This window comes from Bos mutus, chromosome 5 (genome assembly GCF_027580195.1).
Source record: "Bos mutus isolate GX-2022 chromosome 5, NWIPB_WYAK_1.1, whole genome shotgun sequence".
Lineage (NCBI taxonomy): Eukaryota > Metazoa > Chordata > Mammalia > Artiodactyla > Bovidae > Bos > Bos mutus.
The window spans coordinates 109719336-109737558 of NC_091621.1; the positions used below are offsets into that span (position 1 = coordinate 109719336).

At 52.6% G+C, this 18223-nt stretch overlaps 1 protein-coding gene across 1 annotated transcript in view; it reads left to right on the top strand.

Annotated features, from left to right (window-relative positions):
* NPTXR (neuronal pentraxin receptor) overlaps positions 1 to 18223 on the top strand; it is a 43585-nt gene that overhangs the window by 14083 nt on the left and 11279 nt on the right. The window contains exons 9-10 of the mRNA XM_070370154.1: positions 6144 to 6242; positions 7408 to 8519. Of these exons, the coding sequence (XP_070226255.1) occupies positions 6144 to 6242; positions 7408 to 8519 (1211 nt within the window). The remainder of the gene's footprint in view (positions 1 to 6143; positions 6243 to 7407; positions 8520 to 18223) is intronic.

The following is an 18223-nucleotide window of genomic DNA, read 5'->3' on the forward strand; positions in this document are numbered from 1 at the left end:
TGCTTGAGCCTGAGAGGTGAGTTGGCTCCTTTTCCCGCTTCCAAGGAAGTAAACACCCTGGATGGAAATCTCTGGGCTTCCCCAGAGAGGAAAGCTCCCTCTTCCCTGGCTGCTGCCCCTCCTCTCTGGTCTGGCTCCTCATCCCAACATCTGATGCTCAGACCTAAGCTTTTCGGGCCCTACCTGAGCCCTGCTTCCCCCTAGAAGGCCCCAGATTGGGGTGTGTTGATGGAACACATACACGAACCTCAGTCTGAAGGATTCCCCAACGCTGCTCAGAAAGAGGGTGAGAGGGGAACGAAGAAAGGACAGAGCAACTATGGAGGAAGGCAGTGTAGGCTCCTGGGGAGTCAAGGAAAAGAAGTAGAAAGGGAAATTAACATTTACTGAGCATCTAATATACACTAGGAATAAATAAGGAAGAGGGTAGCATGTATTGGAGGGGCTTCCCAGGTGGCTCAGTGGTAAAGAATCCACCTGCCAAGGCAGGAGATGTGGGTTCGATCTTTGATTTGGGGAGATCCCCTGGAGAAGGAAATGGCAACCTACTCCAGTATTCTTGCCTGGGAAATCCTGTGGACAGAGGAGCCTGGTAGGCTACAATCCATGGAGTTGCAAAGAGTCAGACACGACTGAGCATGCATGCAGCAGGTATCAGGCATCTACTGAGTGCCAGGCATACTGAGTGCCCTGGGAATACAAAGCAGCATGGTAAGAACTGATCCCTACCTCCGAGTTTGTGGGAGGTTTCACATGCAACATTTCATCTGGTCTTCTCATTCTCATTATAATCCTATGAGGTAGGTACCACAGCCCCATTTTATAGATGAGGAGACCGAGGCAGCTCTGGTCCAGGGACAGCCCATCCGTGGGTGGAGACCAGCCCCTTGGGATGGGGATGTCTGCAATGGATGCAGGCAGCTCTCTTTGACCCCAGTCCCCACCTCTCCACCCTCTGGGGAAAGGAAGTTCTTTGGTTCACGAGCACAGCCCCGGTGATGTCTCCAGTCACTGGGAGTTTGAGTATCCACAGGGGCTGGCCCTGGAGACCCAGAGATGAGGACGACACAGCTGGTTCCTGCCTTCGAGGAGTTCACAGTCTTCTGATAAACAGGTAAAGGGGGAGAGGCTGTAGAGGAGGGAAACCCGGGGGCTGAGGAAGGCAGGAAGAAAGAGAGTCGTGTGTTATTCAGTGTCCATTAGGTACCAGCACTGAGGGAGTGTAGTTTAGGGACAGTTCGGTTGACCAGCCAGCCGGATCTGCCCAGGACTGAGAGGCTTCCTGGGACACAGGACCTGCCGTGCTGAAACTGGGTGAATCAGGTCACCTTAAGCCCTAATTTCAAAGTCTGGTTCTGCCACAGGCCTGTAACAGAAACTAGTTGCCTGACTAGCGCCCACTCCCCTGTTCTTTTAGAAATGACTTTCTTATAGTCTGAAGTTCTCCCTGCACAATCCTGCCTCCTCCCTCCCCGCCTGCAGATATGTTGTGCATGGACTTTACTAGGCTGGGGGAGGAAAAAATATTCTCCAGCCCTTCCTCGCCGCCGTTTGCTCAGCAAGAGGTACTAACAGAAGGCAGAGGGAATTTAGACTGGGTGGCAGAGATAAGAGGCCGTGAATTCCTCTTGGGGCCCTGAGACCAGCTGTGATGGGGACTGTGGTTCATCATACCAACCCCTACTTCTCAACGTACCCTCAGGAAGAGGGGCCCAGGGGACCTCAGAGGGGCTGCTCCCGGGTTGTGTATGGAGAAGTGAATGTTCATGGAGCAAGGGGTGGGATGTGGCAGCCTTGGAGGGCGCCTGTAGGTGCAGCTTTTGCTGGTTGGGTGGTTAGAGCAGTTTTCAGTTCGCAGTATACTGAGCAGAAGGTATAGATGTTTCCCATATCCCCTCCCACCCCTACGTATGCAGAGCCTCCCCCATTATCCACATCCTACACCAGAGTGGGACATTTTGTATGACTGATGAGCTGATTTTTATGACTGATTCTACATCATTACACCCAGTGTCCATAGTCTACATTAGGGTTCCCTCTTGGTGGTGTACATTCTGTGGGTTTTGATAAATGATACCATCACAGTATCATAGAGAGTAGTTTCACTGCCCTAAAAATCCTCTGTGCTCCTCCTATTCATCCTCCCCTCCCCCGTAACCCCTGGAAGCCCTGATCTTTTCACCATCTCCATAGTTTTGCCTCTTCATATGCTGGAGTCATACAGTATGCCGCTTGTCAGACTGACTTCTTTCACTTAGTAATATGCATTTAGGGTACCTCCTTGTTTTCTCATGATTTGACAGCTCCTGTCTTTTTATTGCTGAATAATATTCCATCATCTGGATATATCTGTTTAGTTATTCATTCACTTATCGAAGGGCATCTTGGGTGCTTCCAAGTCTTGGCAATCATAAAGAGAGCTGCTGTAAACGTCCCCATGCAGGTTTCTGTGTGGACATCACCCTAGCTTTTGAGCCAAAGCCACCCTCTTCTGGGGAAGTACTCAATTAATGACTGGGCATGAAAAAGTTATTGGGGAATGGGCATTTCTGCCAAATGCCAAACTTCCCTGATGGACACTGTTGGCCACAGAGTGCATGCGTGCTCAGTCATGTCCGACTCTGCGACCCCATGGACTGTAGCCTGCCAGGGTCCTCTGTCCATTGGATTCTCCAGGCAAGAATGCGGGAGTGAGTTGCCATTTCATCCTCCAGGGGATCTTCCCAACCCAGGGATGGAACCATTGTCTCCTTCACTGGCAGGTGGATTCTTTTACCGTTGAGCCACTGGGGAAGCCCATTGGATCCAGAATACCCTGTTAAGATGGCCAAGGGTTTGTCAGATCTGCATGGAGGTCTGAGGTTCAACCTGCCCAATTCTTCTTTCTCCTCTTTATCTTTCACAGGACTTAATCTCCTATCAACCACTTGCATATCTAATGCTATCTTAGTGTCTGCTTCCTGAAGGACCCAACTAAGAGACTCTACCTCTAAAATCAATCCATGATCCATCCAATTTTCTCCATTATCATGACCTCCAAACCACTCAGTCCTCTCACCTAGATGGTTGCATGGCCCCTACCTGGTCTCCATGTTTCCTCTCCTATCCCTTAATGACCCAGCCCCCATACAACTGCCATTGATCTTTTACAAACACAAACCACATGATGTTACTTCCTTGTTTAAAGCTGACCAATGGAGCTTAACATCAAACCCATTCCCTCCCCTTGGCCTGTAAAGGCCCAAATGACCTTGCCCTGCCTTCCCCTCCAGTTTCCTCTCTCTCCAAGTGTTCACTGTGCTCCAGCCCCACTGGCCTTCTTTCTGTTCCTGGAATCTATCAAACTCATTTCTGCCTCAGGGCCTTTGCAATAGCTGTTCCCTCTGTCTGGAACACTCAGTCCTTCCCCAAGTTTCTCCATGGCTGGTTTCTCAGGTCATTCAACTCTCAGCTAAATGCAGGCCTTTTCTGATAACCTTATAAGCAATCCCCATCTCCCAACACCCCTCCCACACTCCCCACACACCTCCTATAACTTTCTATCATGTTACTTTAAAAATTTCCTTATAGTTCTCAGTACTATTGCTTATTTAATTATTCAGTTATTTACTGCTTGCCTCCCCACTAGAATATAAAACTGTAATTGTGTCCTGTTTCCAGCTCTCCCTGGTGCCTGGCACTATGCCTGGACCAAGTTCAGTTCAGTTCAGTCTCTCAGGAGTGTTCAACTCTTTGCGACCCCATGGACTGCAGCACACCAGGCTTCCCTGTTCATCACCAACTCCCAGAGCTTGCTTAAATTCATGTCCATTGAGTCGGTGATGCCATCCAACCATCTTATCCTCTGTTGTCCCCTTCTCCTCCTGTCTTCAATCTTTCCCAGTACCAAGGTCTTTTCAAATGAGTCAGTTCTTTGTATCAGGTGGCCAAAGTACTGGAATTTCGACTTCAGCATCAGTCCTTCCAATAAAGATTCAGGACTGATTTCCTTTAACATTGACTGGTTGGATCTCCTTGCAGACCAAGGTACTCTCAAGAGTCTTCTCCAACACCACAGTTCAAAAGCATCATAAGGGTGGTGTCATATCTGAGGTTATTGATATTTCTCCCGGCAATCTCAATTCCAGCTTGAGCTTCATCAAGCCTGCATTTTGCATGATGTACTTTGCATATAAGTTAAAAAAGCAAGGTGACAGTATACAGCCTTGACGTACTCCTTCCCCAGTATGGAACTCCTTCCCTATATTCCCCAATATGTCCAGTTCTAACTGTTGCTTCTTGACCTGAATACAGATTTCTCAGGAGGCAGGTAAGGTGGCCTGGTATTTTCATCTTTTGAAGAATTTTCCAGTTTGTTGTGATCCACACAGTCAAAGGCTTTGGAGTAGTCAATAAAGCAGAAGTAGATGTTTTCCTGGAACTCCCTCTTCTTTTTTAGATGATCCAGCAGATGTTGGCAATTTGATCTCTGGTTCTTCTGCCCTTTCTAAATCCAGCTTGAACATCTGGAAGTTCTCAGTTCATGAACTGTTGGAGCCTCACTTGGAGAATTTTGAGCATTACTTTGCTAGTGTGTGGGATGAGTGTAATGTGCGATAGTTTGAACATTCTTTGGCATTGCCTTTCCTTGGGATTGGAATGAAAACTGACCTTTTCCAGTCCTGTGGCCACTGCTGAGTTTTCCAAATTTGCTGGCATATTGAGTGCAGTACTTTAACGGCATCCAAAGTCAGGGTCAAAACATATATTTTGAATGAATGACTATATTTGTTCATTTAGGGCAGAATTCCCTTTCCCTAAGGATGGAATGAAAGTGAAGGAATTTAAAAAAAAAGGAAAGTGAAGGAATAAAGAACCTCAGAGATGTGAGCTTCAGAAGGAAAATGTGAAGACTGTTGTAGTCTTATGAAAGTTCCCCTGTGAATCCTATTCTGGCCATCTCTTGAGGAATTCTGTGCTGGGATCAGGAGGGCCTCTCGCCAGAGCTCCAGAGAGATGGGTTTCAAGTCCTCTCTGTCCTAACTTCTCCCCTCTGCCTCCAGCAGCAGCCAGTGCTATCTGTGGGGGGAACTAGTACTGCAAACATTCACCCAGAGGCTGCCCGGGGTGTGGCCTCCTGCTGGATGCTGAGGATAGAGATGAATCAAGGAAGAAGGCGGGGTGGCATTCCAGGCAGGGGACAGCATGAGCAAAGGGAGAGACGGGAGACAGTCTGGTGTGTGGGGAAAGTTAGGCACAGTTTAATGCTGCTCCAAGAGTGAAGATGGGAAATGAGGCTGGGAGGGTGAGCCCTGCCAAGTCTTGTAAACCAAGAAAAGCTAACATCATAAGGCCCAACATTTATTAAAGCTTTCCATGTGCTAGTACTCTTCTCCCATTTTACAGATTGTGGAACTAAGGCACAGAAAGGGTGGTGTCAGGCGCTGTCAAAGACCTGCTACTTTACCCTCTTTGCAAACTAGGTCACACCACTGGTAACAGGTAGAGGCAGGTTTGAACTAGGCCTTCTGGCTTCAGAATCCCTGCCTTAACCACTAGGTACTAGCGCCTTAAGGAATTTGGACTTTCTTCCATAAAGGGATGGGGATGCGTGCATGCTCAGCCCCTTCAGTTGTGTCCAACTCTTTACGACCCCATAGACTACAGCCCTCCAGGCTCCCCTGTCCTTGGGGTTCTCCAGGTAAAAATACTGGAGAGGGTTGCCATTTCCTTCCTTCTCCAGGGGACCTTCTCGACCCAGGGTTCTACCCTGCATTTCCTGCATTGCAGGCAGATTCTTTTACTGCTGAGCCACCAGGGAAGCCCCAAAGCGATGGCAACGGGGAGTCACTAATAGGTTTGTAAGCAGGAGAGTGACATGTTCATATCATAGGTTTAAAAAGTCATTCTAGGGGATAAACAGATCACTTTGAGCAAAATTCAACTCCAGCCTCTGGACCCATATATCCAACTATTCCATCGCTCACGGAGCAGCTCACATAAAGGGGGCACCATTTGGTGCCCAAGCCACAGAGGCCTGCTGCTCTGGGCAGTAGGCCCCTCTCTTGGCCTTCTCTGCCCTTCCGAGATAGAATGTCAGTGCTTCTGTCTTCATAGAACACACGTAGATGTACCAGGAGTCCCAACGCCTCTCGTGTCTGCAGGACTTCAGGCCGCCTACTGCCTGTCTGCCTTCACCTTCAGAGAGCCTGGCCCACCTCTCTGTCGGGGAGATGCTTCCTCCAAGCTGTGCTGCTTGGCAGGTTTCCAGGTCACTGCTCCAATGAGTATTAACTCACATCCATGCACATACAGCTCTGGGGGTTCATCGTGTACAGAGCTGGCATTTGATTTGCTCCTACTTTACAAGTTAGGTAACCCTCGACTCCCAGAGATCAGGTAAGCAGGGCAGACATGATCCTGAGGCTGGGGTTGGGGTGAAGTGTGTGGAACATGTGCCCAGGGACCCCTGGGCAGGATCTCAGCAGCCACACAGGGCCTCCCTGGGCTGTTGATCCTGAGAAATGTTCTGGTCTCTCCCCACCACTTTGCTGAGACCACACTGCATCCCTGGTGGTCCAGAGCCCCACCATGGGCCTTCCCTTCAAGTCAAGAATGCAGGCTTGGCAGGGAGACAGGCCTGGGTGTGGCCTTGGCTCAGGACTGAACTGGGTGTGGCCTTGGCCAGTCCTCCAGTGAACCACAGCCCCTCTCCTCTACCCCAGCCTTCTGAACACTCTCCAAGTCCTGGAAACCCACGGCCAGGAAATGCTTCATGGAAAATTGGAGATGGAGCTGGATTCTGAATGATGGTAGAATTTTTTAAAACATTTTTCATTGAGAGTTAATTTGCAACAAAATGTGTATATACATTTTCAACAGGAGACAGTAAAAGTTTCCTGCATCACCCTGGCACTACAGCCCGCTCCCATGCCTGCTTGTTTGTTCCAGTGCCCAGTCCACCTGCCCACTGGGCTTTTGCCATGCCAGTGTAGACTGCAGTGGGAGAGGGGTCTTCTCAGTGACCCTTGATGTTCTGTGCTCCTAAGATTCAGAGATGCTACCTTCTGAGATCACAGGGAAAAAAAAAAATTTTTTTTTTTGTATGGGGAGAAGGGGAGTCACCTCTGCTTTTTCAAGGGGTTGGGGTGGGAAAGGACGGTTGGGTGGCCATAGTATAACTAGAGGTTGGGTCAAAATCTCCAGTCCCCTCCCCTCTAACACTAGCCTCTTTCCTAGCTCTCCCTAGGCCCACCCCAGCTCCATTGCATAGTCTGGGTCCACTCAGATGCATCTGAGCTCAAATGCTGCTCCAGCGCATACTAGCCTCGTGACCTTGGACAGCGACCTGACCTCTGTGGGTCTCATTTGTACTGGGAACGTGTCCACGGTGAGGCTTAATTGTGATCAAGCCCCTGGCTCTCTCAGCACAGAGCCCGGCGTGGAGAAAAGCTCCCCACAAGCTAGCAGACGGCCTGGTGGGCTCGGAGAGGGGGCCAGAGAGTCGTGGTGGGGTGGGGCAGGGGTCGCCCAGGAGTCCCGCCGCCCGGCCACCAGGTCGCCGCCCTCTGCGAGGCGACGGCTGCGGGCTGAGGCTCCCGGCGCCGCCCCCGGCCCTCGCCGCATCCCGGGCGGCGCCCCCACTCGGCGCCCGGCACGGAACGGGTGCGGGGCTGGGCCAGGGCCGGCCCGGGGGAGCCGGCGGGGCGGGGCCGCCGCGCCCCGCTCCCCCTCCCCGCCGCCCGCCGCTTTCTCCTCCTCGCGCTGCCGGGGCTCAGAACGGCGGCAGCAGCGGCCGCGGCCACAGCTCCGGCTCCGGCTCCGGCTCCTCCTGCGCCCGGGCCCCGCTCGGCCCTGCGCGCCCGGGCCCCGCGCCCCGACCCTGCCGCCGCGCCTGCCGGGGGCCCTCGGGCGCCCCCGCCGCCCGCCTCACGCTGAAGTTCCTGGCCGTGCTGCTGGCCGCGGGCATGCTGGCGTTCCTCGGTGCCGTCATCTGCATCATCGCCAGCGTGCCCCTGGCGGCCAGCCCCGCGCGGGCGCTGCCCGGCGGCGCCGACAACGCCTCGGCCGCCGCCGCGTCCCCGGGCCCGCAGCGCAGCCTGAGCGCGCTGCACGGCGCGGGCGGCTCGGCCGGGCCCCCGGCTCTGCCTGGGGCGCCGGCGGCCAGCGCGCACCCGCTGCCGCCAGTACCCCTCTTCAGCCGCTTCCTGTGCACGCCGCTGGCGGCCGCCTGCCCGTCGGGGGCCGAGCCAGGGGACGCGGCGCCGGGCGAGCGCGAGGAGCTGCTGCTGCTGCAGAGCACGGCGGAGCAGCTGCGCCAGACGGCGCTGCAGCAGGAGGCGCGCATCCGCGCCGACCAGGACACCATCCGCGAGCTCACCGGCAAGCTGGGCCGCTGCGAGAGCGGCCTGCCGCGCGGTCTCCAGGAAGCCGGGCCCCGCCGCGACACCATGGCCGACGGGCCCTGGGACTCGCCCGCGCTCATCCTCGAGCTAGAGGATGCGGTGCGCGCCCTCCGGGACCGCATCGACCGCATAGAGGTGAGCGCCGCGCCGCGCGCCGTCGGGAACCCGGCCGGGGGTGGGAGGGACCGCCCTCGGGAGTCGAGGCCATCCCCGGTCCCGCGGCCACCGCCGGCTCAGGGACCCTGGGGGCGCGGGGCCGCTGTCGAGTCTCTGAATCTTGGGTTTCCGTCTGTGCAAAGGGGATGGTTGGACCTTCCTCCCAGGGGAGAAGGGAGGAGTCAGGTAGGACCGGAAACTCACACTGCGGCTCAGGGAGCACGCGGGAAAAGCTCGCTCCCGATCCTTTTTCCTCCAGGCGCCTCTGTAAGCCTCAGTTTCTGAGTCTGTAAAATGGGTATAACGGTGCCCACTTGTAGTGTGGATTGATTAAAATGTAGATACGTGAAAATGCTCGGCACGTACCAGGACCTCTTTAAATGTCCGTTTCATTTCCTTCTTTCGGACATCCCCAAAGCAGCACCAGCCACACACTCAGCCCCCTGTGGTCAGGAGATAGGAGGGCTGTCTGAGGGACTCGGGGTCGTCCTCTCCTGCAGATTCGCAGGGAACAGTGTCTCATAAACCAAACCCGGACGCGCCTCACCTTCTGCACCCCTAAGGCCCCCAGCTGGGCTCGGACCGTGGACATGGACAGCAGAAGCTCAGATGGCTCTAGCCCTGCCAAGATGCCTGAAAGCCGGCCACTCTGGGCTGGGGGCTGAGTGGAGAGTAGGTCCCATCTGGGTTTCTCCCCCTCCAGTCACCTTTTTCAGATGTTCCTGTCTCAGGCTTGGAGTCAGACATGAGGGACCCAATAGGGGCAGTCCACCCTTGGCTGTCCTGTGATCCTGGACCAGCCATTTCTCCTTTGAAGCTGCCAGACCCCTGCCTCCCTCTGAGAACCTATTTGGAGCCACCTGGAGGGGGAGCTGGACAAATTAGTCAGGACAGACATCCAGGAGACCCTGACCACTCCCAGCATCCATGACTTCCAGACTGCAGGGAAGGGGTTTCACAGCAGAATAGGATCCTTGGAAGGAGCGGGCAGAATGAGGCCCAAGCACTGGCTGCCCCCTTTATTACCTCCCCCTAAACCGAGTGCAGCTGGTGAAGGGGGGAGAGTGGCTGGAAGAAAGGAAAGGCAGGGACTCTTCCCTCTCCATGGCTCTCGCAGTTAAATCCCCGGCGGAGCAGCACAGGAGATGCTGGTGTGGAAGCCTGGCCTTACTCATGGCCCAGTGGCCCTCCAGAAAGTCTGTGTGGTGTCTGCACCCACCCCGCAGGGTGTCAGAGCACAGCCAGGCAGCTATCACAGCCATCTCCAAACCTGGAGTTCAGAGACCTCCTCACAGAGAAGACCTCCTCTAACAGACTTCTCACAGAGGTCTCAATTTGAGTGACTGCTGTTTTTATCATTAAGTTCTAATATTACTAATTTTTTTAAATAGCCAAAATTTAAAATGAGAACAAATCCTCCATTTAGGAAATAGAGTTTATTAATGTAAAAATAAAAAAATTTGGTCGTCGATCAATTTCCTCTTGCCTGCCCTAGCCCCTGCCCCCACACCCAGATGGCTCCCGTGGTTCCTCCCACGTCTGGGGCTGGCAGGGCTGGGCTTGCCCTGGACCTGTTCCCCCAGCATCTGTGCATTTGGCAGGGTGGGCTCCCCTCCAGTTAGCCCGCTGAGGTTGAGGGGATCCTAGTGGCTGGGGTTCAGCACCAGGTCAGCCTCCTGGGTGGAAGAAGTCCTGCTTCCCTGTACGCATGCCTGCTTTCTGAGTGCAGGGGACATGGAGGGGGTGCCTGCCCACCAGGACTGTCTTCTGAGCCTGACAGCAGCCAGAGCCGGTCTCTTTGGGGTGTTTGACAGTGGCTGGGACTTGGAGCCCAACGGACTCGGGATCAGACTACTGGTCTCAATTCATGCACCTTTCAGCCACTGACTAGCTTCCCTCTTCCCTTCTCATCCAGAAACCTCAAAAGGATGCCCTTCAGGGTCTACTTTATCACCACTAGTGTCTCTCCCACCTTGATTTGCCGGAAATACTATGGTATTGAGTTGGTAAATTGAGCAGGAACATTTCAGTCCTTCTCTTGCTGGTCCCCTCTCTGACATCTGACCTCATAGATCATTCCCTCCTACAAATCTCCATGCCCTGGGCTTCTAGGTACCTCTCAGCTGCCCCTCCTGTCTCCCTGCTTCTCTGTCCCCTCTTGGGTCCTCCTCCTTTAACATGTGCACCCCTCCAGACCCTCCTCTTGCTCTCCCTAGCAGAACTCAACCACACCCTGAAGCTTCCAACACCATTCCACTAAAGTGCCCCCAAACCAACTTTGTCCCCAGCCCAGGTTTCTCTCCAAGCTTCAGATCAAGAGATCCAATTGCTTCTTGAGCACCTCCCCGTGGGCATCCCACCAGCCCCCTCCCTTCATCATGTCCCAACCTGAACTCAGGTCCTCTGCCAACTTGCTTCTCAGGTGTACCCTGAGAAGCCATGCTTGGCTCCTTTCTCTCCCTCCTCCTCCCCGTCAGCCTCATTTTTCTATGGATGTTTGCAGCAGCCCCCTTGCTGGTCTCCCACCTGATCAGGCACACCCCTCCATCCATCCTCCTCCAGGCCACCCCAGGGATCTTCCTTAAGCCCACCATTGGGCTCTCCTGTGATAGCAGACTCCTGCCTGCTCCCAGCCTGCCATTTCATTTCCAACGTGTCTCCCAGTTCCTCCTTCTTCTGCCTAGATTACCCCCAGCTCATCTATACTCATCATTTAAGTCTGCTCTGAGGACACCTCCTCCCAGGGGTCCTCCCTGATTACACTCTGTCCCTTTCCTGTCCCCACCTCTGCTCCTCCCACCTCTCTGCATCACCCCCTTCCCCACCCCACTGGACTGACTGCTAAAAAGGAGGAAAGGTCTCTCTGGCCCACCCTCTGCCTGCAGACCTCAAGTTGGAGTCACATTTGAGGGCTTAGGAGAAATCGTTTGTCTTGTGTTTTTCTTTGTTGTTGTCGTTAATTGAAAAAATGTCAAAAGATTTGAGGGGGAAATTACATTTAGTTCCACCATTTTATTCATTTTTGAAGCCCTCCCCCTTTTGGTCCTTTATCAGAATGTGGACATTGTTTCCGAGTTGCTGGGGTTGCTGGTAATTACCATTTTAATGATGACTGTAAGATCCTGGATCCAGCTCAGCTTCCTGCATGCATCAATCCTTCGGCTGTCTCCTGTTGCTGGAGATGTAGGTTGTTTCTAATTATTTTTTCTTCTGGATGCTCATTGCAGGATCGATTTCATGTAGATAGTTGTTTTTTGTTTTTTTCTTTTTAAGTCAATTGAGTTATTTCTTTAGGCTGAATTCCCAGGAGTGGTGTTACTGGGTCAGATGATATTGACTTTTATGGCTGTGGCCAAAAACCACTTTCCAAAAGGGCCATTTATGTGGCAACCAGCCATGTATGTATGTTGCAGTGTTATGTTTTTGCACTAATTTATGTGTAAAACGGAATTTCTAAATTGATTTAAGTAGCAATTCTTTGACATAAACCACATTCTTAACCCTATGTGGCAAGCTAGTGGCCTCTCCTCATCTTGGGGTGGAAGTGATGAAAAGGAGCACCCTGATGATAGTCACAGAGGTTCCTGGACTATTATAACAGTTAGAGCTCACATTTACTGAGAGCTTACCGTGTGTCAGGTGCTGAGCATTATCTCATTTAATCCTGAGAAAATTTCCATGAGGGAGGTACGATTCTATCCGCCTTTAACAAATGAAGAAACCAAGGTTCAGAGAGGTTAAGAAACTGGCACAAGGGGACACAGCATTGGAGCCTGGATTTGCCTCTGTCAGTGTCTGGCTCCAGAGTCCTTGTTCTTCATCATTAACTCTAGGTCCATCTGAGGGATCAGGCCTCAACTTCCTCCAAGAGAGTGAGGAAGACGGGGGAGGAAGTGCCTCTTGTGTAGTAGCCTGGACCATTTCTGAATCAGAGCATCTGGAGCAAGAGTGATGAGGACCAGTCCTCAAAGGTTTGTCCTAATGGCTGGCAAGATAATCTGGAGGCCAGAAGCGATAAATAACAACAAGTAACATGTATTAGGCACTTAGTGCATATTAGCTTATTCAGTCTTCAGCCCTATGAAGCAGCCTGTACATATTCCCATCTTACAGATAAAGAAATGGAGGCTCATAGACTCTGGAGAAACCAGAGTGAGCTAAATCACCACCTGCCCTCCCTACCCCCAGCTTCTGTTTCCCCTCCGTAAAATGATACAGTGAGTAGATGCTCCCTAACCACCTTGCAGCTCTAAATATTCTCTGAAATGGGAAGACCGTATGGCATAAAGTTGAGTTCTTCTTGCTTGTGACTTTAATCACTTTCTCTCTCTGGGCCTCAGTCTTCTCATCTGTAAAATGGGTAGAAGGAGGGGCTGGGTGTGGTTCAAGCCCTTTGGGCTCCAAATTCTGAATTCTTGGGCAGATGTTTCCTGATTAGGAATTGTCATCTGTGCCCTGGAGGCCTCTCCTCCCTGGCAGGACTCCCCCTGAGAAAGGAGACCCCTCCTGCCTGTTCCAAGCCTGGCAGGAGCCACTTGGGCAGAAGACAGGAGGGGCTTACGTGTGACCCTTTTTTTTAAGGTGTATCTTACATTCAAGATATTTAAGAACTCACATATCATACTTTAAAAAGACACAAAATTTTTTAATGTATTTATTTTAACTGGAGGATAATTACTTTACCATATTCTCTTGGTCTCTGGCATACATCAACATGTATCAGCCATAAGTATACATATGTCGCCTCCATCTTGAACTTCCCTCCCACCTTCCCCCCCACCCCACCCCTCTAGGTTGTCACAGAGCACCAGTTTGAGCTCCCTGAGTCACACAGTAAATCCCCACTGGCTATCCATTTTACACATGGTAGTATATATATTTCCATGCTACTCTCTCAGTTCATCCCACCCTCTCCTTCCCCCACCGTGTCCACAAGTCAGTTCTCTCTGTCTGTGAAAAAGACGCAGATCTTAAATGTACAGCTGCATGAAAATCTATGTATGGGCACACCGATGAAGCACCATCCAAATAAGAATCAGGACATTGCCAGCACCCTAGAAGGCTCCTTTGTGACCCCAAAGTCCAGGCTTCCCCAGAGGTAGCACGATTCCAGTTTTCATCGCTGTAGATCAGTCTTCTCTGTGTGTGAACTTCCCTCAGGTCGACTCAGACAAGCTGCAGCCCTTCATGTCCGGTGTCCTCGCTGCACGTTGACCTTCAGTCATGGTGTATGTGTGTCAGTGGTTTACTTTTCACTGCTGTGTAGTGTGTCAGCGTGTGGAAACACCTTACTTACCCATTCTCTGATGGAAGGACGTTTGGGTTGTTTCTGGCTTGGGATTATTACAAATCAAGCTCCTGTGAATGTCCTTGTGATATCCCTGGTTGGCTAAAAGTCCTCATTTCTCCTGGATGTATCCCCAGGAGTGGGATGCTTGGGTTCCAGGAGAGGCATATATTTAGCTCTAGGAGGCTCTGCCAAACGCTTTTCCAAAGTGGCATCTAAGCGTTCGCACGCCCACCTGGTGTGAAACTTGTCAACCTTGCTGTGGTCATTTTAAAGACACTCCCCATTCTGGTGGGTGTGTAGTGGACTCATCGTGGTTTCAATTTGTATTTCTCTGGTGACTCATGATGTTGAGCACCTTTTCTTATGTTTATTGGCCATTTTGTGAAGTCCTTGCCTGTGGGAGGTGGACCGAGGTCAGGGGCTGGTGCACCCCACCCCCCGAGTGACAAGGCCATTGGGTTTCCCCAGGACAGTCAGACACTTGATCCCCACAGAACTTGAGACAGGGATTGAGGCAGCCAACCCGAAGTGGAAGCTCTTAGGTGCCCCCGCCCACCCCACATTTGATTCCAGGGGAAGCTGAGGCTCAGAGAGGCTGAGTGACTTGCCCAAGGCCACACAGCATGTTGAATGCTGAGCCAAGATGACAGCTAGGATTTTCCATGAAAATGGGCTGAGAGTGGGGTCCTCAGTCTCTGCTGCAGATTTTGGCCCAGGGCCCAGAAGGTATGTGGGCAGGCAGGGCCAGGAAGGGATTTTGTGGCAGCTTGATGGGGAGTATGTGAAGGGAGAGGAAAGGGGCCTGGGGTTGGCGTGTCTAGTCGCTTGCTCTGAGGCCTCAGAGGAGGCTGTATGGACAGACCCTCACAGAACTGCTCCCCCTTCTCCCGACCTCCCCTCCTGCATGCCGACTGCCATGACTTGCACCCTCAGTGTACAGAGGTCCATTTATCTGTTTTCCATTCCAACTGCAAAGTGGCAGTGGGGACCAGGACAAAGATTGGTCTGGCCCCTGCCACCTGCTCTCCTGCCCCTCCCCTGCCAGGGTGAGATGGAGACAGAGAAGCCTGCCAGGCGGGCTCCTGGGGAGGAAGTGGGGAGCAGGACGCCCCCTCTGAAAGACCTTCCCTCGACTCACCTCACCCTCTCTGCCAGCCTGTTCTGAGAGCCTTACAATTTAGTCCCACAAGAACCAGGGGATTGTTACTCTCCCCATTTCACAGATGAGGAAACCAAGGCTCATAGAGGTTAAGAACCTTGGCCAGGTCACTCAGCTGGGATTTCAGTCCTAAGCAGTCTGGCTCCCTGGCCCACATCCCACTCAGTTACTACTCACTATGCTCTTCTTGGTGGCTTAGATGGTAAAGAATCTGCCTGCAATGTGGGAGACTCGGGTTCGATCCCTAGGCTGGGAAGATCCCTTGCAGAAGGAAGTGGCAACCCATTCCAGTATTCTTGCCTGGAAAATTCCATGGACGGAGGAGCCCAGCCAGCCTAGGTCCATGTGATCGCAGAGAGTCGGACATGACTGAACGACTGACACTTTTTTCACTTTCATGCTCTCCTGCCTCTCAATAATAGGAAGTAATAATAATGGTTATGACTCTCTATCAGCCATTTTTATATACCAGGCTTTACATATTTTGTCATTTTTGTCATTACATATATCCTAAGATGTAGATATTAGTATTCCCATTTTACAGTTGAGGAAACTGAGGATCAGAGGAGTTGAACAGCTTGCCCAGGGCCACAGATCCAGTCAGTGGGGAGGCTTGTCTGACCTGAGAGTCATGCTGGTGCCTGTGCATCGTGTTGCCACAGCACATGGGTACAGATGAATGAATGAATGAACAGAGTGAGGACTTGCAGTCCCTCCAGAGATACCCTCGTTCCCTCTCCCTCTGGAGCATCTTGGCTGAGGCGTCAGGAAGCTGCCATCTGGTGAGGGTGAGGAGGCACTGGCCAGAGGAGGTGGAATGGGGGCGGGAAGAGTGTTCTTGGCAGAAGGAACAGCATGTGCGGAGGCCCAGGGGTGAGAGGGAGTTAGGGACAGCTGGGCTTTTCAGTTGAAGTGAAGGGTAGCCTCTAGGGGTGTGTAGTAAGGGCTGAGAGTAGAGGGGCAGGGTATCGAGGGTGGGAGAGGAGGACTACCGAAGGGTGTAAGCAGCGTGGTTGGATTTGCATTGAGCTGCCTGCCTTTTTGGCTGCTGTGTGGAGAAAGGCCAGAGTAGGAGCCTGGGGACGGTGGCCTGGACTGGGGTTGTGGGGGAGGATGAAGGAGCCGAGTGAGGCTGTGGTTAAGATTCTACCCTCAAAACTCTGCTTTTGGATCTCCCCCCCCGCCATTTTTTAAAAGAAAATTACTGGGGACTTCTCTGGCAGTCCAGTGGTTGAGACTCTGCCTTCCAAGGCAGGGGGTGTGGGTTCAATCCCTGGTCGGGGAATTAAGGTACAACCACACCATACACAGCACAGCCAAAACAACTTTTTAAAACAAGACATGCACTAAAGTGTAAAGACGACCATCCAAGTCCCCACTGACGCTCAAGACCCAGGACAGTTGCAACTGGCTGATGCCCCTGAGGGCCTCTCCTGTCCCAGCCCCAAGAGAGGGTCACCGCTGTCCTGAATTTGTATTTATCACTCCATGCATTTCTTTATGCTTTTATAAATACATGAGCTGGCTTTGAATCTTTGTACCTTTGTATGAATGATATCCAACTGTTCTTCTGTAACTTGCTTTTTTCCCTCAATATAATGATTAAACAAAAACATCAATGGTTGAAGGTGGAGGAGGATGGGCTCCTTTAAGAGATGTTTAAGGAGTGTTAGTAAGAATCATAATAATAGCTGACACATACCTGTCATTTGCCAACTCTAAGGGCATTATATCTGTTAACATTTCTCACTGCAGTGCTATGAGCTATTATTTTTGTACCCTTTTTGCTGATGAGGAAACTGAGGCAGGGAGGCTTTCCACAACAAGGTCACTGGGCTGATGGAGCCTGGGTGTGAGCTGGGGCAGACTCACACAGGACTTAGGGGATGAGCCCGTATGGGAGATAGGTGGCCTGACCCACACCACAGCCACCAAGCCTGCTCTCTGCCCTCCTGTACCTGGAGCTGGGCCCTGTGCTCTCTGCGCGGAGGGGAACTGTGCAGAGGGTGGAGCCTTGACCATGAAAACCGGCACCTTCCCGCTGCCCCTCATAGGAAAGGAGTAGACCCCACCTGGGAACAAGGTGGCAGGGTCTTCCCCACGCCCTCCCAGCACCAGAGCTCCCCCACTTAGGCAGGTCCCTCTATCCAAGCCCCTCTACAAAGCTGCCCCACACCAGGATCTGGCACCACCTGCCAGATCGTCCCAGCCTTCTCACGGCCACTGAAACCTCTTCTGCTGGTCCTCGAGGCAGGCAGGACAGCTGGCAATGTGCCCATTTGGCAGACCGACAAACTGAGACCCAGACTTTCAGGCAGGACCGAAGAAGGAGAAGGGGCTCTGGAGTCAGAAGGGACTGAACTGAGGTCCTGGCTCTGTGACTTGGCAGTGTGTGCCCTCAGGCAGATGACTTCACCTCTCTGAGCCTCTGCTCTCTCCTCTGAAAAGCAGCCCTCCTTAATTCCCCAGATAGTTGAGAGGGCTTGTGGAATGTTTGCACAGTACTTCCGGAGTGCAGGACTTGGCACGCGGCGCGCGGCAGTGAGGACAGCTGCCTCCGTTAGCATCTTGTTACCAAGTGCTAATGAGCCCAGCACGTTAGCTGAGTTGGACCGGAACCCTGGGCTCTGGCTCCAGGCCCCACGTACTTCCACCAAACCCCACCCCGGACTCCCAGCACGACAAGTGTGGGTTCCGAGCCCCCATCAGGACCCGCGTGGGGTGATGGCGTTGTCTCCCCACCATCTTGGGCTGGGGGCCCACTTGGCATCAGGCCCAGAGCCCACGCGTCACAGCCTGTGCCCGCAACAGATGGGTAAGTTGGGGGAGTCATGTTCTTCTGATGCAGACATCAGGGTGGGGAGGGGGCCACATGGGATCCGGTGAGCCCACCTCCTCCCTGGCCTTCCTGCCGGTGGCAGAGCTGGCGGCTCTGACAAAAGAACAGCTTGTGTGCCCACCTCCCTCGGCCTGTGCCGTGTCTCCTCGCAACGGCATCTGTGTAAATAGCACTTGACGTCCTGTTCCTTCCTGGCAAGTCTTTCTCCCTCTGAAGGAGGAGGACGCTTTGCGGGAGAGAGAGAAGGCTTTGGCTCCAGAGGGGTCAGCTTTGCTCAGCCCCTCAGAAGGACGTCTCAGTTTCCCCATCTGTGAAATGGGGACACTAAGAGTACCAACCAAAATGAGTTGGCTGTGAGGATTCATGAAAAATTACCTGTAAAGTACCGAGGGGAG